Source organism: Notolabrus celidotus, chromosome 23, assembly GCF_009762535.1.
Source record: "Notolabrus celidotus isolate fNotCel1 chromosome 23, fNotCel1.pri, whole genome shotgun sequence".
Lineage (NCBI taxonomy): Eukaryota > Metazoa > Chordata > Actinopteri > Labriformes > Labridae > Notolabrus > Notolabrus celidotus.
In genome coordinates this window covers 16562044-16583498 of record NC_048294.1, presented here as the reverse complement: position 1 = coordinate 16583498, position 21455 = coordinate 16562044, and the positions used below count along the sequence as shown (strand labels likewise).

The window sequence follows — 21455 nt, the reverse complement described above, 5'->3', positions numbered from 1 at the left end:
TTGATGTAAATAATATTGATGTAAATAATATTGATGTAAAATTATCTGACAAATAAGCAGAATAATAAGTCAGAATTCTGACTTTAATCTCTGAATTCTGAGAAAAGGTCTTAATTCTGAGATTAAAGTCTGAATTCGGACTTTTTTTCTCATATTAATAATAATAATACAAATGTTTAACCTTGTTTTTTTTCTCAGAACAATAATAATAATTCAAAAAATCTTGACCTTAATTTTTTTTTTCCAGTGACCCTAATCCTCTTCCGTTGTCTTCTTTGACGGGAATCTTTAGGCTTTTATTTTTAGGACTAAATTCTAGTTTCTCATTATTTCCTGGTCATCAACGTGAGCTTTATCAACAGTCTCTGAGCCTCATGCAGTTATTCTGGACTGGTAGGTGGTAGATTCGGCTGGAGCATAGTGCACCATCAGCAGCAGGATCTGTAGTCTGCTGCCTCCTGCTGGTGTCACACGGATAATACATATAGGAAGTTGTACATTTCGTTCATTCTTCAATTTTCTTCAAACATGTTTTTGATACAAAATATCATCAACTCTAGAGTTTAAACTGATCAAAACTCACTCTTTATTTTTTATTTTTTTAATCAAGTTAATGTCAATGAAGAGTGAGTGATGTCATTCTACTTCCGCTAGCATTAGCGGCCGGTGTTTGTTGACAGCAACGCCGCTTAGCTTATAACACCTACAGTGGTAGTTTCATTGTGTTTTCGGGAGAAAATGGCATCATCAAACTCATACAAACTCAGGTGCTCAATCCCGGGCCACGAAATGGACGTCCGGGGGCTCGCAGCTGCTGTTTTTCCAGAGGGATCGTTCGTGTCAGTGTCCAGAGACCGCACTGGGAGAGTCTGGGTACCAAACTCAAGGTAGCTAGCTTTAGCGTGCTACAGACTTTCTGATTGTGGCTTCCTGATTCGGTTTATTTCCATTTATAATTCACCTTCAAGTCAGGAAATGTGTCATGACTGAACAATAGTCGCTCACCGGCTGCGATGAAGTTAATAACTAATGTTATTTCGTGTAAACTTTAATAGCTAAGTTAGCTAGCAAAGGTAATGCTAACGTGTACTTAATTTAGCTTTGTCATTCATTCAGCTGGAGGAGCTTCCAAACAGCGCGGATGTTGCCATACTTGTTTAAGAACCTTCATGTTATTTCATTTTTGATTCTCCTGATCTGATATTTCTTAACACGCTGATCGGTACAAATGTCACCCACTGGTTCCTCCACAAGTAACTCTGTTTCCTCAGGATGACTCTGCTCTCTTTCCCCTCCTCTTGACAGCCCTGACACAGGCTTCACAGAGATGCACTGTATGTCCGGTCACACAAACTTTGTATCCTGTGTATGCATGATTGCACCGACTGAGACATATCCTCGCGGACTTGTTGCCACTGGTGGAAATGATAATAACATATGTGTTTTTACACTGGACCAACCTCAGCCCATATTCATTCTCAAGGGACATAAAAATACTGGTGAGTTGATGTTTACATTTTAATAAACATCTAATTTAATCTGCAGTTTCATCATCATGTCATCAAGCATCTCTGAAAAATTTCTGACACCAGTTTTCAAACATTTATTCTCAGTTTGCTCGCTCTCTTCTGGGAAGTTTGGGACTCTTTTGAGTGGCTCCTGGGACACAACAGCCAAAGTCTGGCTCAATGAGAAGTGCATGATGACCTTACAGGTATGCTGAATATTCAATCGTCTTCAGTCGGAGAGATTTCCTTAAAGCTTCTGTTGATAGTCACAGAGTAAACATCTGTTCAGAGAGAGGGATTTCGAATGTCAACACTATCCATCCCAACCAGATTTCCTCTTAGCCCCCCAACACAGATCGGCATGTGTAGTCATGATAGTAGCAGGGGCCGCCTTAACCAATCAGGACAGAGGATTGGAGATTAGCTATGGTCCACCATAACGGGAACGAGGGGAATAGTAACATTGCTTGATACAAAGACATTGGAAAACGCAGATATTTTGCAATAGTCTCAAATTACTCCACTTACCGATGAGTACCGATGGGCATTATGACCTTTTCTCCAAACCCAGCAGAAAAAATGTAACATTTTTTACACCATTCCTACCAACAGCAGCTTTAAATGGCAGTTATTCAAAATGTGCCTTTTCAGTCACTGGCCATGACATTGATCCATGATGTTTCATGTGTAACAAGCAAGATATGATTCTGTGGTGTAACAAAGCAAAATGTCTGCTTGCCTCTTTGCTCTAGGGCCACTCTGCGGCAGTGTGGGCAGTGGTCATCCTACCAGAACAAGGCCTTATGCTGTCTGGATCAGCAGATAAGACCATCAAACTTTGGAAAGCTGGCCGGTGTGAGAAAACATATGAAGGTACTTGTTTACACAAGCAAAAGAGCTTACAGAGTTCCACCAAACCGAATAGTTTTGTCTTTTTCAAGTGTAAGATATCATTCTTTTGTGACAACTTTGCTGAATTAGAGAATAATGTTAATTTTTTGAACCAACATTTTTCAAAACACTTCTTTGTGGAGCCCCAGGCATAACATTTTAAATCCATCCACAGCCTTTTTTGCTCTTTGATTTTAGGCCATGAAGACTGTGTTAGAGGTCTAGCTGTGATCAGCAGTGATGAGTTCTTCTCCTGCAGCAACGACACAAGTATCAGAAGGTGGCTTGTGACAGGGGAATGTGTACAAGTGTACTACAGCCACACCAACTACATCTACAGCCTGGCTGTCTTCCCCAATAGCCAAGGTTTGTTCATTTCTATGAATATTTAAAGTGAGTGAGAGCTTTGCAGCGTCTGTGAAGCTCGCAGCTGCTGCTTGATTTATTTATTGAACCAGAATCCATTTATTCACCACTAAGATGGCTCACTCTGACTCAGACTGGTGTTTTCCCTTAAGATTTTGTAAGCACAGGAGAAGACAGGACTTTGAGGATATGGAAGAAAGGAGAGTGCACTCAGACTATCCGCCTGCCTGCCCAGTCTGTGTGGTGCTGCTGTATTCTTCCGAATGGTGACATAGCTGTTGGAGCAAGGTAACAGAATTACAGTTGAATCTTTAATTAAGTCATCCATCATCATACATATAATTCTCTGGTAATTAGTAAACATTGAAGCTACTTTATCCACAAAAACACATGGCTTTCACTTATGACATCAGTTCTGTGGCTAACCCTAATGCTGCTCTCCTGCCCACAGTGATGGCATTATGCGAGTGTTTACAGAAGTTCAGGAGCGCATGGCTAGCGCAGAGGACCTGCAGGCCTTTGAGGATGAACTCTCCAAAACCACTATCGACCCAAAGACAGGCGACCTCGGAGACATCAAAATGGAAGACCTTCCTGGAAGAGAACACCTTGATGAGCCTGGTGAGAAAATAGATTGACATTTGTTTTCAACCACACATATAATATTACGCATCCAAGCAGCATTTCAATATTTGCTGTTGTGCTTGTTTCCTCCAGGGAATCGAGATGGACAGACACGGCTGATTAAAGATGGACAGAAGGTGGAGGCGTATCAGTGGAGTGTCAGTGACGGGCGCTGGATGAAAATCGGAGATGTCGTTGGAGGCTCCAACCAGCAGACTTCCAAGAGTGTGGTGTATGAAGGAAAGGTAAGACTAGAAGCTTATACACAAATGAAACCGTGTATAGACTCAAATATTTGTTATTAACTCAAGATGTCTCCTCTTCAGGAATACGACTATGTCTTCACCATCGATGTGAACGAGGGTGGGCCGTCCATGAAGCTGCCTTACAATGTGTCAGAGGACCCCTGGCTGACAGCGCACAACTTCTTGCAGAAGAATGACCTCAGCCCCATGTTCCTCGACCAGGTTGCCAATTTTATAATCGAAAACACTAAAGGTCATGTGGTGGGACCGGCTCAGCCTGCTGGTGGCGACCCATTCACTGGTGAGACATCAAAATAGATACTGTGACGTTTTTTCCCGTCTTCTGCTCTTATACTGTACAGTTTTTTTTATAGAAGTATATTCCCGTACTTTATTTATACTTAACATAAGGATTTTGTATTTTCATTGACAGGAGGAGCTAGATATATCCCTGGGGCTTCTGATGATGGATCAGGCTTTGGAGCAGATCCCTTCACAGGTACATCATGTTTATACTTCAAGTTTTTTTTTACCATCTAACTCCCACAAGAGAAGTTTTTCACAGCTGTTTTCTTCCCCTCAGGCTCAGGGCGCTACATCCCAGGGTCAGGTCCAAACCCAAGTGGTCCTGTAGGTGTGGCAGATCCATTCACAGGTGAGTTATTACCAAAAGATTATTTGAGGGTTGCGCATTTTCCAGTAGGCACGCAGTAGACCCATGGATGTGTTTCACCTCTGTGAAATGATTAAAGACAGTTGTGTTTTCATCTTTAATACTTATATTTTAATTTCATTGGATTACATTCCTTCCTACTCTGCAGGGGGAGGTGCCTACTCCTCAGCAGCTCTCAGACAGAAGGCGACCAACATCTACTTCCCCAAGACTGATGCTGTGACCTTTGAGCAAGCTAATGCCCCGCAGATCATTGGTGAGCATTTCAAGTTTGCTTTAGAAACTGTGCCTCTACAGACCACACTGCACCATGCCGATAAGGCTATCACTTTCCACTGAGAGAATATTCTGATTTGATTCCATTTATCCAATAATCCTTATCCAAGAAACACAATTTTCAGTATCTGGACTTTTCGATTGTGGCTACAACATTTTCTGTTCTGTATTTGATTCATATATTTCATTCATTTCTGTTCTTTTTGGGTGGGGTTCCATAAAGGTGATTTCATGTACATGAATACACAAATCAGGTTTCATATTTGAGTCAAAATGGAAAATAGTTGGTATGGCGTCTAAAGCTTTTTAGTTAAATCTCATCAAGTCAGGGGCGCTGGTTTGGCTTAACTGTTGAAGCAGATCCTATGTATAGTGACCTTATCATACCGGATGCCGGTTGACTACCAGCCTCGACCCTCTGCTGAATGTAACACCTCAAAAGCTACAGATGCTGGCTTTTGAGGTGTGCACTGAGAAAGACTGGGTCTGCCACAGTCTGTCTAAAATGGGCCCAAAGAAGTCTCGAGCGCTTCTGGATCATCTTATACATGTTTTTTTTGCATGATACAGTTAACCTACATTGTAGATGCAGCAAGAAACTGTTTTCACAGACACTAGTTTGTACATGTGATTTTGAGCCTATGCAGTGAGTTCCAATGCAGAGTCCTGTCCATTTTTTTTTTTTTTAAGTTATATTTTTGGACATTTTTGCCTTCATATGATAGGACAGCTGAGGGGAGACAGGAAATGTGGGCAGCAGAGATTGGGGGAGGACATGCAGCGACTGGTCAAGGCCGGAAGTTGAACCCACAACCATTGTGACGAGGACTTACCCTCTATATATGGGGCGCATGTTTAAACTACTAAGCCAACGGCGCCCCTTCATGTCCATTTTTAATGCAGTGCTGCGCGAGGGCCCGAAGAGCACAGCCATCCAGTATTGATTTTTGGGCCTTATCCCTTTTGTGTAGAGATTTCTCCAGATACTCTGAATCTTGTAATGATTCAGAGTGGAGAATCTCCTCCCACCTTATCTTCTGAGAGACTCCGCCTCTCTGGAGTACCCTTTTACCCGGTCATGTTACTCACCCATTGTAAATTAATCTAGTAAGCTGAGAGATGTTCCTCCAGGTGTTCTTTTTACAAAACGTTTTCAGTGTTTGTTGTCCCTGTCCAAACTGTTTTGAAATGTATGGCTGACATCAAATTGAACATCAGCATTTATTTAGTCATATTCCATATCTTGTCTGCAGTGTTATTAATTATATATAAGCTTTCAATGAATTACAAACCATCAAATTCTGTTCTTATCATCAGTATCCAAACTCCTATGGGAATGGAATAAACCGCTCAATGGTTCGTCTTAGCATTCTGACTGTATTAACTCATTGTTTTGTTCTCTCCTCAAACAGCCAAGATAAAGGAGCTGAACGGAGGCGCCCCTCAGGAGCAAAAGCTTTCTGAAGAAATCCTGGAAAATCTTGATATGCTGCTGGTGTCTGTGTGTGATTCCAGTCCCTCCAAGTCTTCTCCAACCATCCAACAGATCAGCCTGCTCTGGAAGGCAGCTCACTGGCCTGAAGGTACAACAGAACCTAATTCATAGTTTGTTTGTTTTTTTGTCTATGTATTCAAAAGGAATTGTTAAAAAGTGAAAAATAAGTAAGACTTCATGTTCTTAAGTTTATATCTTTTCACTCACCAGTCTCTCCTCCCCTTCCTTCTGGCTTCTAGACATTGTGTTTCCTGTCCTGGACATCATGAGGCTGGCTGTGAGACACCCGCAGGTTAACGAGAGCCTCTGTGGTGAGGCGGAGGGAGTCCAGCTGTGCAACCACCTGCTGAGTCTGATGAGGCCTGAGGGGCGTCCTGCTAACCAGATGCTAGCCCTCCGGACTCTGTGTAACTGCTTTAGTGGCAGGCACGGCCGAGCCCTCCTCATGGCGCAGCGAGAATCGGTGCTATCACGTACTGCTGACTTGGCCGCCGTCTGTAATAAGAACATCCACATCGCCTTGGCCACTCTGGTGCTCAACTACGCCGGCTGCCTGCACAGCCAACCTGATCTAGAAGCCAAGGCTCAGTGTCTGTCTGTGGCCAGCAGAGCTCTGGAGACCGTTCAAGACAAGGAGGCTGTTTTTAGGCTGCTGGTGGCCTTGGGAACCACTGTGGCTTCAGACCAGACAGCCATGGACCTGGCTCGCTCCCTGGGGGTCAACTCTCAAATTTCCAAGTACTCATCGATGTCTGATCCGTCGAAGGTTGGCGAGGTCTGCCAGCTGGTTTTAAAAGAACTACAGTGATGTGAAAGATTAGAAAAATGAGCACTTGTTTCTTACTATTACTCTCTTCTGCTTAATCGGTTGTGGTGGAGACTCAATTAATTGTATGTTCTGCAATAAAAAAAGAACAAATGACATCACTGCATATGACAAGCCTGTGTTTTTATTACTCTACTTATGATATATTATTATTAGACAAACGTTGGGACTTGGGATTAGTTGTAATTTCAAAGTATAGTGACAGTTAAGAAGACTACAGGATTGAGCCATCCTTCAGTCAAGAAGCTTTGTGTATTATATAAAACAGTGAGGTCTCAGGTTTGGAGCAGATGTCTTCCAATGCTTTGTTAACTGTGTTTTATTCTCCACTCCTTTGTAAGATGCTTTGGAGCCAGACAGATTATTCATATCTCATGAAAATAAGTCACCATAAGACCTACACAGGGTGAAGTGACTCATGTAACTGTACTATATTTATGTTATATCTACCATAAATAACCTAGCAACAAACTACAATAGGTAATGGTGAATGACTGCTACAGCCGCTGTCATTTTCACAGTTGAAATTGCATCAACTGCTAGGAATTTGCTCTGTATACCCATGTGTAAAATGTATCTCCTGTAGAATAACGCATCAAAGAATGTTTCACTAACAGCCACAAAGTGAGGCGATTAGTGCCATACTTGAATTTGTCATCAACATGCTGAAATGATCACAAAGTTCCCTTTTAAAGAATTTATCTTGAAATGTAACATGTCCGTTAAAAAGTATTGATGAATCCAAGGCTCTCTCTGAATAGTGGTTCTTTGCAAGTGACAGACTGAGAAGCAACCAAATTAATATGGCTGTTGAAAAATCTTTGATGACACCTTTTAAATTATAGCTGCCAAGCAACAACAAGTTGATACCAGGCATTATGGACCAAGCTGTTCAAGCTAAAGTTAAAACTGAACCTTTATATTTACTCAGTTTAATCAGTATGGTTATTGCTATGTCTCTCAGGTTCAAAACCTTTATTGTAGAAAGTTTACAAGTAGGCTATGGATGGGTTGCCACATTTACCAATTGGTCCTCTGCAAACAATTCATTGAATGATTATTACGCAAAACCAGAACAGCTATATTTAGCTATATTTTTAGTGTCTTAAAAGTAAAAAAAAAAAAACTGAATTATGAATTTTTTACACCTTGATTCTTCATTCCTCAAGGCTTCAAAAAGACTCTCCACCCATCTATCCCTTAAATTGATGAAAAACAATAATGACAACTGTCTTCTTGTTTGTGAATTTATTTTAATATTATACCAAACAAACTGTAGTAGAGCTGTGTGGATCTGATGACAGAGTGCTGACAGTGCCACTATCACAATATCACAGGTGAAGTTATTAAAACAATAAACTCTACCTGATAACCTCAGGTGGAGGTGCAGAGGAAATCTCTTCCTTCTTTAAATAAAGAGCAGAAAGCAGCAGAGGCTGAGGATGTAGAGGTTACTATAGGTGAGATAACATTTAGCTGTAGGTAATAAATATGATTTAAAGGACCCAGATAAATGACTTTAAAAAGCACTTAGAGATGTAGATTAATGTTACAGAGACTCCTGCATTCAAAACTGTATTGAAATAATACTATAAGGGTATTAACATCAAAATATGGTGTCACCGCAAACCACTCTACCTGAAATATGTTACTCCTCACTGCGGTGGCTCACTCTACTCTCACTCTTCAATATGTTTATTAATTTTGTCATATGTATAAGACATAGATTTTTTAAATTGTGTATATTTTCATTGTCATATTTTACTGCAAACCTTTAAATTAAGAGACATAGAGTATTTTAATTAAATATCCGTTTATTAAAATTATTAATCTGCAGTTTAGGGTTATATATAGAGTCCAATGTTGGCAGGTATGACTGTACTTTGAATATTTTAAATTATATGTGTTTGATATTATTTCAGGAGATTGTATGAATGTTTTGAAGGTCCGCTTCGTCCGCTTCATATTTTGGGAATTTGAATTTTCGACAATAAAGTTTGGTCGAGAAAAAAAAAGGCAACCGGAAGTGCTTGTCAACAACATCCGGGTGCTTTTTGGAAAATTGGCGGTTGTCGTTGATGTCCAGTTGATGCTTTTTACTAAAGTTCGTGAAATACGATTAACAGATGTGAAGTCACCTGAAATGTAACTAAACTAATCTTTGTCACACATGTAACCCTATCCTGCTGGTGCGTGTACATCGGAAGGTCGTTTTTTAAATGTTTGAGGACAACTAAAACCAAGTTTGTAGGCTAAGTTAGCTAGCCTACAGTCAACTTTGTAGCTAGCATTTCTAGCTAGCTGGAGAACACCACAGGCTGCTTCAACACTGAAGATATCTGAGAACCGGACACACTGCGTTTAACTTCAGAATCATGGCGAACCCGCTATTGTTGCAGAGAAAGAATGGCAAATACCTCTGGTTTTCTCTTCTCGGGCTGGGTTTCCAACCAGAGACTGAGATGTCTGTCGCCGGTAAAACCAACATCAACGTGAAACACATCAACCTGGGACCGTGAGTGTTCATATGATGAGTCTAACATGTGCATACAGTGTGATATAACAAAACTGGTCAAGGCATTCACTGTAACATTTATTTTAAAACTCTATATAAATAGCAGTGTACTTTCAATTTAATTGCTGTTGTCATTCTTAACACTGTCGATATTTAGTTGTATTCTATTCATGTTTAATGTGATTGTATCATCAACAGGAATATGTTCGACAAACCAAACAAAGATGCCTTCTACATCGTGACACATTTCCTGTTGTTGAAGCTCAACCCAACACGGTTCAGTGAGGCATATAGGTAAAGTTCGAGGAAAGCTCAACCATGTGCATCACACATACAGATCAGATCACAGGAGTTATTCCGAATATAACATGTGTATATTTGGTTCTTTGTTAGGCACTGCTGGCCGGTTTTAAATCACAAAGCAGATGCTGAATTTCGCAAAGTTACCTGTGCTTGGCTGAGAGAAATTATGGTAAGAAAACCCACCTCTGTATTTAATGTTGAAATATTTGTTTTCTTCCTTTCTGGCTGTATTATTATGGCTTTACTTTCACTGATGTTGACTAAAGATAGGTGTACAGTATTAAATAACATAAATATATATACAATCATATACAAATCGTTCCTTTTTGTCCATGTCAAAGTAAATCATTTGGGTTGAACTTAGTCTTTCTTCCAATGATTTTATTGTAAGATTCATACCGAGTTAACAGCGAGGCTGCTGCTGGCTCTTTTTTTGTACGTCATCACACTAATTTCGATTCTTGCTTGTTAGGATGAAACTGCAAATGCAGGATCCAAAGTTGTAGCATCCTTGTTCCTCTCGCCTGGAGGACCCAAGTTCGTCAGCTTGATGCTTCATTTGGCCAATCATGTCATGCTGCAGGAAATGAAAACATTCACTACAGGTTGGTGCACCTAGATTTTTGTCTATTACAGTAGCTTCTGTTAACAGTCTGACTTAAATGGTGTTGATTGAAATAGCGACTTTAGATCTTGCCTTGAAGTTGGCATCAAATAAGCTTGCTTTTTTCATGGTCAGGTGACAGCTGGGTCCCTGAGGCTGCGGCTTTGCCCTCTTCTTCCCTCGACATGGCCGTGAAGCGACTCAACCCGATCCATTCAAAGTTTTTGAAAGCTGCAGTAGACCAGGATCGTTTTCTTCATGAGTACCAAAGACGCGCTCAGTAAGTCCTCAGTGTTTCGTCTCAACAGCTTGCAGAGCTGGTTATTTTATCAGGCTATGTTATCAGATGTTAACAGCGGTGAACACAGGTCATTGAAAGCAGCTCTCTTTTACAGGGAGGCTTAATAACATATCGGTCAGCACTATGGCAATAAAATCCACTTTTTCTGACTTTAAGCTGAGAATTTCACACCAACAAAAATATAACTTCAGTCCTAAATAAAACATAGAATAAGTTTTTTTTTGTGTGTGTGACTGCAGATGCAACTAATCAAAACAAATTCTCTGTTTGGTTTGTCTTTTAGCCGGCTACTGTAGAGCCATGGCACTGCTACATGTTAATGTCTGTGGGTGAGGAACCGATCTGGACGTAGATACAGATATATATTTCTGAATTTAGGAAGATCACAATGATCCTTACTTTACATAATTACACGCTTAGAATCACTTGGAACCACTTCACATGTTGAGAATATCAGCTGTGCTCAATATGTTTGGTGTAAGTTCTAAACCTGTTGGCTGGATGTCTTCCTAATTTTTGAATGTCGTCAATTATTTATTTCCAACACCCGTTCTTGTTTACTGTTCCAATACCTTAATGAGATGTACTATTTCAGATGTTTTATTATTTATCAGGCGGTATTACTACCATGTTTTTACTCTTTTTATTCTTTTATATTTTTATATTTCTTATTTCTGATCTTTTAATTGTTTTAATCTTTTATATTTTGGTGTTTTTAGTATTCCAACATCAATTTATCTTAACCTCTTGTCTTAACCTTTTTTTTTAATCATCCTTCCTGTTATTTTCTTCTTGCTGTCACCTCCCTGCAGGTCATTGCTTTTTTATTCTTTAATTATTTTTCATTGTCTTCCTCACTTTTCTCTTTTATTGTCTTTTAGTTTCTTTCCTATTTGTAAAGCACATTGTAACCCTGTTTTGTAACGTGTTATATAAATAAAGATTATTATTATTATTATTACTTTTTCGCATACTAACTGTCAAACGGTACAGGATATCCCTTTATCTATAATCTTATTTTGCGGTAAAGGTTAATGCATTTTTGGGATGATAATACAATCTCAATACTATGGCTTTAACAATATTCAGATTTCCGCTATGGTCTAAATGAATAAAATCACCAAAGTTCAAGGCGACACATAACGAAAAAAAGGCCTGCTTTATGCATGCAAAGTGGACAGAAATAATATGCAGTGTTTGAATGCAGGGATTTTCTTATATTCAGCTCTATACGGTATAATCATAATCATATAATCATCATCAATAGGGATTATTTGTCAGCAGTGTTCCTGTATTAACCATATGTCACTGCTCCTGATGTTGTGCTCTAACAGCTGATTGCTTTAAGCCCAGCTGCTTTTGTGTGAACTGATTGCATTACTCCACTCTTTGTTAATTGGGGTCAATTGGTTGCAGATGGAAGTGTTTCAAAAAGTCAGCTGCAGGACAACAGGTGCAAACATTTGGAGAAAGGCTCAGCTCCAATCAAGTGTCTTAAAATGCAATACCAGCTCTCTAGTTCTCAGTCCTGTCATTGTAGGAAATCATTTATTGTATTGTGTGTTGAAAACCAAATGTTCCTGTTTTTGTTCAATTTTGTCTCCCTTTCTGTTGTTTCCTCTTTTTAAAGGATTCTAGTAAAATCAGAGAGGGACGCCAGGGAACAGGGAGCCAGATATGATGAGCTTCTCAAGTATGTTTGACTTTTTGTCTGTGTTTCTCACTTCTTTGACTTTTATGTTTTTAAACAGATTTAATTAACAAGACATTTCCCTTTTAGACGTTTCAGCAGCATTTCTCCGCAAGAGGGAACATCTGCAGAGGAGAAGACCAAAAGGGTGAGCAGTAACTTATCTTTACGACTACATTCAAAACACAAAGCGTGGTCTGTTCTCTCCAGTATTTATCACGAGACCTGGTATTAAGTTCCCTTCTGTTCTAAATACATGTTATGAAATGTTTTTTTCACCATGTAGTTCATTACTCAATAGCTCATATGAACGTGTATCCTTAGGTGCGTTCCTTGTGGTCAACAATTGATGAAATGCTGTCAACCATCAGCGAGGAGCAGCAGGCAGTGGAAAGTGTTTTGAAGGGGGAAGTAGACCAATACATCCTGGATGGAACGAATAGAGTCCTCAAAATACCCCGGACTCTGCTGGAGAGAGTTGAACAGCTCCCAAACCAGGTGAGGGAAATGAGTCAGCTGATGCTTGGGCTAGAATGTTAACTCTTTACAAAGCACATGAGTCCAGTCCATCTCCCTCTTGAGTTTCGTGTCTATTTACAATGTCATTTCACTGTTGTCTCAGGCTGTCTGAAATCATTGGTTAAACTGGATTCAAGGTTAGGTTCAGGCTTAGTTTCTTATTGAACGTCTTAGTTGAATTCTTAATGAAAGCACATAAGTGTGAACAATCTGTGGAATGATGTAGCTACATTGTGACTACAAGCTGTTCCAAGAGACAGGAGGATGAAATAGTACTGCGGTCATTAGTCAGTCTTAATTGGTTGATTGTTCATATTTTCCAGTTGAGTTCAGGGAACGTGTACGAGTCGGGCCAGCTGAACCTCCTGTGTGTGCTGGAGCTCTTGAACCATTCACTACAGCTCCTGAGGGAGGAGCGCAGTCGGGTCTCTCAGGCCCCCAAACCACATCTCGACCCTGAGCACCTGCAGGAAAAGTGTCAGCAGATGGCTCGTGCGCTGCAGGACCTCCACCTCATCAGGTATACACAGATCCACAATCACTTCCAACCCGTCTTAAGTATGCATGGTCTAGAAAATGTGACGGTAGAACTAAATGCTTCCGGTATGCTTTCTCACAAAGTCAGTCATGTAAAATGTTTAGTTTTTTTCTCTCAATCTTTCAGGCAGAAGATTTCAAAGGAAGGGATTCCTGAGGTCAGGAGTACCATCAGAGAGTTGGAGGCCGAGTGGGACAGGAGGTGGATCGATACCCTGAAAGACATACCCTTAGTCTCTTTTCTGAATGAAGATCCTGTGAGTCATCCGTTTGACATGTGAACTCTTATAACCCCGATCGTATACACTAACAGTAAAGTCACATCAGTGGTTCCATAAATAAGAGGACCAAACAAGACAAGCGGCCTCTTGTAATCAGATGCAACAATCCCACTTCATATTTTTGCATCTCAAGTGTTTTCACTGTTGATCATCTCATACTTAAACTTACAACTTGTCTGTTTTTAGGCTCTGGGCTTCCTCTCACCAATGGCTCCACTGTCTTTTGAACCAGCTGCTGATACCTCTTACCGAGGCAGTGTCTTCTCCCAGTTTCCTGCATCGCTTCTTGGTGAGTAAAATATGATTACATGCTTATGTGTTGAATTAAAATCATGTAAACACTTTTTGTGTCTCCACACTGCTTAAAATTTTCAGAAGAGAAGCCTGCTGAGAGTGAAGGCCTCCAACTGAGTTCTTCTACCCTAATGAGGTATTTTAATCTTTGAGCACCGGTCAATGGAGGTGTATTCTCATTGATCATTTTTCTAAAGTCTTGTTGAAGTGTTCAGATGGGAGGCAGATACCTGGGCAGACCTGAGCTGTGCTCTGCCCGACACTAGTCCTCCCTACAGCATCCATGCTCTCTGATGACCGTGGCGAATTGAGAGAAATCGCCACGGACAGATACGGAGCAGACACTCCTGAGTTTGATACAAACGAAGTTATGTTAACACCTAGAACACAAGCCTAATTCATTTATAAAAGCAGAGGAAGGGTTAAGTACCAACCTTTTTAGTCTGATTATGAAGTGTTAAGGTTTGTAGAGGACGTGGAGCATGTGTAGTTTCATTGTTGAACCTGACCTTAAAGTTAGTCTGCACTCGTCCATTAAGTGATCAAATAGAGGGAAGGTGTAGGGCAGTGTGCCAACTTGGCTCAAGCTTCAGTGCTGAGTCAAGGCCACATAACTGGCTGTTTTCAGATGCTCTATTTATTTCATTGCTCCTGAGAGTTACTGCATTGTGGGGACAATTTAACAGCAGGCAAAATGCATTTAAAGAGTATGAAATTATTCTGACACAACACACGTTTTGTCTTCGAATCAGCTCTCACCCTGCAACAGCTGAAAGGACCAAAAGTCCTGTTGTTACTACCGTAGCATCATCACAAGCCAATACCTCTCTGGACTGGCTGTTTGACACACCTCCAGCTCCGCCTGTGATGACTCCATCAGTACCACCACCTCAGGCAAGTATTGTATTTTACACCTTTTCAAATTTCCATGCATGAGTTCTTTCTCAAACCATTTTTAAAACTTTGTGCTTATCTTTAGGCCAGTGTGAGGAAAACAGCCCATGTTCGTCCAAAGGCTTCTCCCACGAAGTGCAAGAGTGAAATACTAAATATGGAGTGTGATAATCTCGCTGATCAGGTAAAGCAGTGACTGTCAACAAGCATAAAGTTAACAGCCCTACAATCATGCATTTTTAAAAGTTCCTCTTTCTGTATGTAGATGAAGAAAAGTGAGAAACATTTAGTATAAGGGTTTGACTCAGTTTTGAGTGAAGTGCGTGTCTTAGTTTGCAGATGCAATTGCTACAACCAGTCCCACGGACGGCAGAGTCAAAGGTCTGGACTTGGAGGGCCTTCTGAGCACTCTTCATGGAGATCCTTTCTCTACCAGGAAGCAGCTGCACCGAACACCTGAGAGCCTCAGTGAGTTATGTTCATTTGCATTTAATCTCAGCCCTAAATTGAGCTGAGTTCTATTCAAAGTGAAGGACGAGTTTGATCTGTGTTGAATAAATTTTTTCCCCTCAGTCATGGATGTCAAGAGCTCCTGGCGTAAGGCACTGGAGGAAGATGAAGCTGAGAAAAAGCGTCGATCAGTCAAATTTGACGACACCATACTGGGCCGGTTAACTCCCCTTGAGGAGCCTAGCAGTTTCTTTCTGAGCCCAGCTTCTCCCTCCAAGAGTGCACCCTGCAGTATCAAACTGAAGGCCACAACTCACAGCAGCCCCCCTGTCGACCAACAGGAGGTCAAATCCACTCTCCTGTGGGACACCTTTAACACTGAGGCCTTCGACACTCCGAGTGGTACGGGCAGCAGTGCAGTCCAGTTCAGCCTCGAGCACGAGACTCTCCCTGAATTGCCGAGCTGTGACAGCTTGCTGAGCCTCGACGACGATGACGAAGCTCTTGATATGAAGAGCGAGGATGAAGAAGACTTCTCAATCCCCGCCCTGAAATGTGAGGGGAAGCGTTCGCCTCTAAAAGCGCTGCATCACCTGAGTCAGTTACAGCAGGCAGGTGATGATGGCTCCTTCATGGAAAGCTGGAAGAGGACTCCTGAGTGTCTTCTGACGGGCCATGCAGTCCCCTCCTTTGACAAAGACTGGTCGATGGAGCCTGCAAAGTCAAAGGAAGCCACGGACAGGGTTTTCTCTTTGGACTTGGACACACTTGAAACACCCTCACCCCCTAAAAAGCAGGAGTACAGCCTCCCAAAACTGATCACCTTCTCCCCAATAGATGACATGAAGTGCTGAATACATTCAAATAGAAACTCCTTTTCTGTCTTAACTGTCTTCTAACTTTTTTTCAGGTTATGTAACAAATATTTGCACATCACTATAAAATTATCTACTTTCACAAACATGTACATATGTTATCTGACCGTAAACATGTTGCTGTTTTAATTTTAAAAAGTCATGAACTGCTAAATAAAATTGTAAAAAGGGCCATTATATTTGACTTGTACAGTATTGTTTGCTAACTTCATAATAGTTTGCCTGTATGAAAATGTGAAGTTCAGAAGCTTCTTTTACATTAAAATGTTATAGGTGGAGTCCACTGTTTCTAACAAGAGCTTGTGTACTCCTCGCCAACATTTACATTGCATGATCATGCCGCTTTAACATTTGAGAATGAAGATTAAAAGCAAACACCTGTGGTAAGATTTATTGTCTTGTTTCACTGTTGAGTGACTCTGGAGCTGAAAAGTGTTGTGTAATAATCCATCACATAATGAGAAGGCTGAATTATGGCAGTGCAAATACTGTAGATCCATCTAAGGACAGAGAGGTTGCATCTGTGTTAACTGCATTGGATTTCTGACTATCATTAGAAGCGTTCTTCCTCTCAATGTAAAGTATCTATGACAGGCCTGCTTCCTCCTCTGAAAATAATATAAATATACAAATGCAGAGGTTTTCATATGCACCTGTCGCTTTGTTAACCTGCAGTTCCTCTCACCTGTAGAGGGGTGGCGTCAGATATGAAGGAAACCACAGAAAAATAAGTGTTAAGGTAGCACTAATAACCCAAGCTGGGCAGGATGTCAACAATTTCACCTTCACATTAAAAGAAATCCTTAATGGTGAAACAACTTTTTGGTGGCTCTTTTAAATGATATGGAACATACATTATTTAAACCTTTCACTTCATTTTTGATTCTGATGTAACTTGTATATGCAATGTTCTGCAAAGAGAACCTGATACATATGTAAAATAAAACCAGCAAAATTAAAATAAGGCATAAAATGTGTGCCTGAATCTGTGATGCATATGATTCAAGATTCAAGAAAGCTTTATTGCCAAGTGAGCTCGCACACAAGGAATTTGACGTGGTGATTTGAATACTGGTACTTAACAAGACCGTAAGGACACAACAAGACAGTAAGGACAATACATATTTAAACCTAAACACAAATCCAAATATAATAAATATTTAAAAATACTGGGAGAGATTACTCAATAAAATTAGTTGAATAAGATGTTTCTTAAAAAAGAGAAAGGGGAAAAACCTTGAAAAGCGGAAGTTACAATAGTTATGTAACAGGTTGGACTTCGCACTGTATTAAAACTGAAGTCCTCACACTAACTTTCTGTGTCATCACCAGTGGCGTGGCCAGAGGGGTGGCCAAGGGTGGCACTGGCACCCTTTGAAATCCAATGGACCACCCCAAAATCCTAAACTATGATTGGCTGTTTGCCTTGTCAGAGGTGGGGTTTCTGTTAAAATCTATAATTTGGGATGAGATAAAAAGCTGACAGTGGATTTGTTTAGTAGTGCCCTCAAATGTGACTTTGAAAAAAACATCTTTTTGTAAGTCCTTAAAGAATTAAGCTTAGAAGATTTAAGCCACTTTGTCATTTTTTTTAAGTCAAAAGGAATACAACAACTGTTTAATACTTGAATGTAAGTAGGTTGTGAAGACAGAAAGAGTAAATGTTAGTTATTTGTAAATGCACTGGCCACTCCTGCCTATGTGAGAGCCTCAGTTGGGCCCATAGACAGTATAAAATATGGACGTAGTATCCGTGACGTCACCCATCTGTTTCTGAAGCGCGGTTTTGAGGCCAATCGGCGGCGGCAGCCATATTGCTGCTGTCAAGCGATTGTGACGTAAAGAGGCGGGCTTTGAGCCTCCTAGCCAACAGCTACAGTGTGTGCCGATCGATAAATGAGCTATCCAGACTACACTCGTCTTTTGTACCAGGCTGTAAACATGTTTATGTTTAAAGATCGTCTTTTTTGAATTGCTGTGTATGTTGTTTCCAGTTTTTAGCACTTCCGCATTGGACTCATACTTTTAGACCAGAGGTTGCCACTTGATTATACCAAATAATGCCCCTTGTTGTTATTCAACAAGTCACTTGGCTTCAAATAATCTTGTTTAAAGTCAATATTGTGCAGTTACATTTGGAGAAATTGTAAAAAAAAAAGAAAGAAATATTGATATGTAGCTTAGATTTGAGTCAGTTAACCAGGATAGTTTTAAGCATCTATTTTTGTTCAAGGGGGTCCAGAATTCCTGGTGACGCCCCTGCATGTAACATAGCACTGCACTGCACCTCTTCAAGAAAAAGAATACCAAGGTTCAAGGTTCAAGGTACTTTATTCGTACCCGTAGGTAGATTCTGTTTGCAGTGAGTGAGTCAGCCTCCTTTTAACATCAAAACAACAAACAGCACAAGACAATACATGACAAACAAAAGTGACAAAGTGCTTAGTGCTGAAGAGGTAACCCTGAACAAAACAACAAAAACAGGAAATGAGCAATCAATTAGAGCAAAATCAATAAAAACAAGATAGAAGCAAGATAAAAGAAAAAAAGTGCCACAAATAGAAAAATAAATAAAATATAAATTAATGTATCAATAAACAGAAAGAACTGAAAAAAGTAAACTATTGTAAACCGTCCGTCTTTAAGTGCTCTTATTTTGAAAGGTAAACCGGAAGCTGTCATTGTGTTATGGGGACAGCTTGACGTCATCGCGCCGAGGTCGGCCTCTGTCAGTTCCAGCAGGGAGCCTATCCTCCTCTTCTCTGGGCGGGTCCAGTCTGAAAGATACGTTTACGAAGAAAGCTCGCCAACTAAAGTATCAGCGTAGACACAAACATGGCGCCTGCCTCCGCCGACAACTTCACATGAAAGTGCGGGGAAGAAGAAGAAGTGGACGGCAAAGTTTTTGAAGGAGTGTAAGCGAGGAGCCCTTTCTACGCGCGCCTTCCTGGTTTGCACGAGCAGACGTACGGAACATATCAAGCGGGTTAAAACAGCAAGCTGCCTTCATGTCAACATTGTGTCCTGCTGCAGTGTAAACAGCTGGTAAGTGGAGCATATTTCTGAGTATGAAAACTAGCAGATCGAGCTACTTGTTGGAATTTGAAACAGTGTTTAAAGAGTTTTAAGTTGACTTTAGCTGTGTTTGAGTGAGGCTCTCCGCATTAGACACATTTCCTCGTGTTAAGCTGTGGAAGTCTTAGTTCTACATTTTCCACCCTGCGTGTTATTCAACCACGAAGAGAGAGAGAGATAGAGAGAGAGAGACAAGCAGCCACGTATCACTACACTTGATCATCACAGGAGGACATTTCTTTTGTGTTATCCGCGGTGATGTGTATTTCCTGCACGAAGGCTGACCTAGTTATGGGTCGGATGCAACAGTTGGGAATATAACCCCCCCTCCTCCTCCTTCTTCTCTTTTTCCTCCTCCTCCTCCTCCTCCCCCTCCTCCTCCTCCTCCTCCTCCCCCTCCTCCTCCTCCTCTTCTTCTTGTGCCCTCCTTGACGCCAGATAATCAGACTCTGCGCTCCTGGAGCTTGCCTAACCTTGCAGGTGTCTGCTCCAGATCACACATAAACACAATTTCCTGCTTAAAATCAAAGTAATAATAATAATAACAACAACAATAATAAAAGGCTTATTCAGGGGAGTTCTTTAAACTGAGCTCAACCCTTCAGATCAGGGACTGCTAACCCGACTTTCTTTGAAGTATGTTTCTCTCCCTGAATCTGCCATCTCTGCATTTGTATGACCCTCTCCCCAGGACACAGAGTTGTGTAACATACCTCTGCTGTTTTCCTTTATGGCTGAGTTGATGGCGCACTAATGCCATTGAATTCAACGCCAAGGTGCTCACATATCTACACCTCAGCACTTTGACTGTGTGCCAGCAGCCAGCGGCACATCTAAACCCTCTAGGGCAGCGCCGTACTTACTCCCTGCTTCTCATCAGTGGTGTGGTGAATCACGGCGTGCATGTGATGTTCCTGTTATGGCAGCCGTGGCACAAGTCCCAGCACAACCAAGGATGGCACTTCCTCTTGTAATGTAACCATTACGGTTTCATTGAGGTGTGAGGCGAGAGTAGGAATGTCAGACTACTCAGAACAACAGAACAATCACAGCTTGTGGAGGGAGTGAATGGTTGGAATAGCTTTTGCAGAGTTGCAGCAGTGAACCGTTGGCACATGGAAAAAGAAGAAAAGTCTGTTCCTTGACCTTGGCTTGGCCTGAGAGCGGCTGGAAAAGAGGAGTGGAGTGAATGTTGCCTCCTAACTGCCTCAGGCAGGCAGGTATGAAGTAGGTCATGGCTGCAACTTGGCGTTGTGTACATTGAACTCTCACTTTGTGACCACCGCTGGCCTTCGAGAGGCTCTGTCAGGTGATCAAGGAAAGAAGAAGACTGGCTGAGGGAGCGGCAACAGGCTGTCGTCTTGGTAAAATTACGTAAATTTGATTTTGTTAAGAAATAATAGTTCTGCTGGACATTACCTCCAAAGAGCAGTACTTTTCCTTCCTTTCCTTTGGGTCTATGCATGAACTGAAACTTTATCTGACATCATCTTTCATGTATGCTCTTTGATCAACACTTTCCATTTCTCTGAGGCCAATTAATTACCAACTCACACGTTAACTCCTCCTTGTTGTTGACAGAATTCTACTGAACCTACGCTGCCACTTTTTATATTTTGTTTGCTTTAAATTGTAAAACATAAAACATTTCAAGGTTCAGAATTTCAATATACAAAAGGCTAAAGTCAGGCTCAAAGACATTTCAGTAACAGTGTTGTGATGTCGAGTCATCAAACCTCGAGTCCAAGTCCAGTCATGAGTCCTCAATGTTCGAGTCTGAGTCACCACAGAAGAGTCAGAGTCGAGTCCTCATTAATTCTACTATTTTTATACAAGAAGGATGGCTGTTTTACTCCAAACTATTCTCTGTATGAACCATAGACTGTATAAATAATGGATGTAGTATCTGTGACTTCACCCATCTGTTCTTGAGCGCTGTTTTGAAGACAGTTGGCGGCGACGGCAGCCATATTGGATATGCTGAAGTCAACCTAACTGCTGTCAAGCTAGTGTGAGGTAAAGAGGCGGGCTTTTAGCCTCCACACCAACAGCTACAGTGTTCCCATCTGTCAGTCAGGTCAGTCACTGCCTTAAATAGGCAGAACTCATAATCTCAATATCTTCTGAACTTTCACGTTATAAAAATTCATCCCTCGTTCAATGTGTGCCGATAGAGAAATTAGCTTCTTAGACCTAAAGCGTTTTTTGAACCA

General features: G+C 41.0%; 3 protein-coding genes and 1 non-coding gene across 5 annotated transcripts in view; all 4 read left to right on the top strand.

The window, feature by feature from the left end:
* The first annotated feature begins 405 nt into the window (after positions 1-405).
* plaa (phospholipase A2-activating protein) lies at positions 406-7010 on the top strand. Its single transcript, XM_034676630.1, has 14 exons — positions 406-887; positions 1306-1499; positions 1614-1714; positions 2261-2381; positions 2598-2765; positions 2918-3053; positions 3217-3386; positions 3483-3634; positions 3716-3935; positions 4068-4133; positions 4218-4289; positions 4456-4563; positions 5996-6166; positions 6318-7010. Exons 1-14 carry the CDS (start codon positions 739-741, stop codon positions 6884-6886), a joined length of 2397 nt encoding a protein of 798 aa, XP_034532521.1. The 5' UTR covers positions 406-738; the 3' UTR covers positions 6887-7010.
* A 1932-nt stretch (positions 7011-8942) lies between these two features.
* Positions 8943-16560, top strand: haus6 (HAUS augmin-like complex, subunit 6). The gene is made up of 16 exons (XM_034676477.1): positions 8943-9419; positions 9618-9713; positions 9813-9891; positions 10195-10327; positions 10462-10606; positions 12258-12320; positions 12408-12465; positions 12642-12815; positions 13160-13356; positions 13501-13630; positions 13841-13943; positions 14030-14084; positions 14701-14842; positions 14928-15026; positions 15175-15310; positions 15416-16560. The coding sequence occupies exons 1-16, from the start codon at positions 9280-9282 to the stop codon at positions 16144-16146; spliced, it is 2481 nt and encodes an 826-aa protein (XP_034532368.1). The 5' UTR covers positions 8943-9279; the 3' UTR covers positions 16147-16560.
* On the top strand, positions 14165-14295 carry LOC117807892. The gene has a single exon (XR_004630056.1).
* A 2316-nt stretch (positions 16561-18876) lies between the features above and the next one.
* The window catches only part of dennd4c (DENN/MADD domain containing 4C), a 49322-nt gene continuing 46743 nt past the window's right edge, over positions 18877-21455 (top strand). For both annotated transcript variants that reach the window (XM_034676237.1, XM_034676236.1), the window contains exon 1: positions 18877-19212. The gene's annotated coding sequence lies outside the window, so the exon portion shown is untranslated. The remainder of the gene's footprint in view (positions 19213-21455) is intronic.

Bases quoted from the DNA above. Each gene is read 5' to 3' on its own strand.
- plaa (XM_034676630.1), top strand. From the start codon at position 739: ATGGCATCATCAAACTCATACAAACTCAGGTGCTCAATCCCGGGCCAC. The intron at 1,500-1,613 runs GTGAGTTGATGT...ATTTATTCTCAG, and splicing joins CAAGGGACATAAAAATACTG to TTTGCTCGCTCTCTTCTGGG. The intron at 3,936-4,067 runs GTGAGACATCAA...TTTCATTGACAG, and splicing joins TGGTGGCGACCCATTCACTG to GAGGAGCTAGATATATCCCT.
- haus6 (XM_034676477.1), top strand. From the start codon at position 9,280: ATGGCGAACCCGCTATTGTTGCAGAGAAAGAATGGCAAATACCTCTGG. The intron at 9,420-9,617 runs GTGAGTGTTCAT...TATCATCAACAG, and splicing joins AAACACATCAACCTGGGACC to GAATATGTTCGACAAACCAA. The intron at 10,328-10,461 runs GTTGGTGCACCT...TTTCATGGTCAG, and splicing joins AATGAAAACATTCACTACAG to GTGACAGCTGGGTCCCTGAG.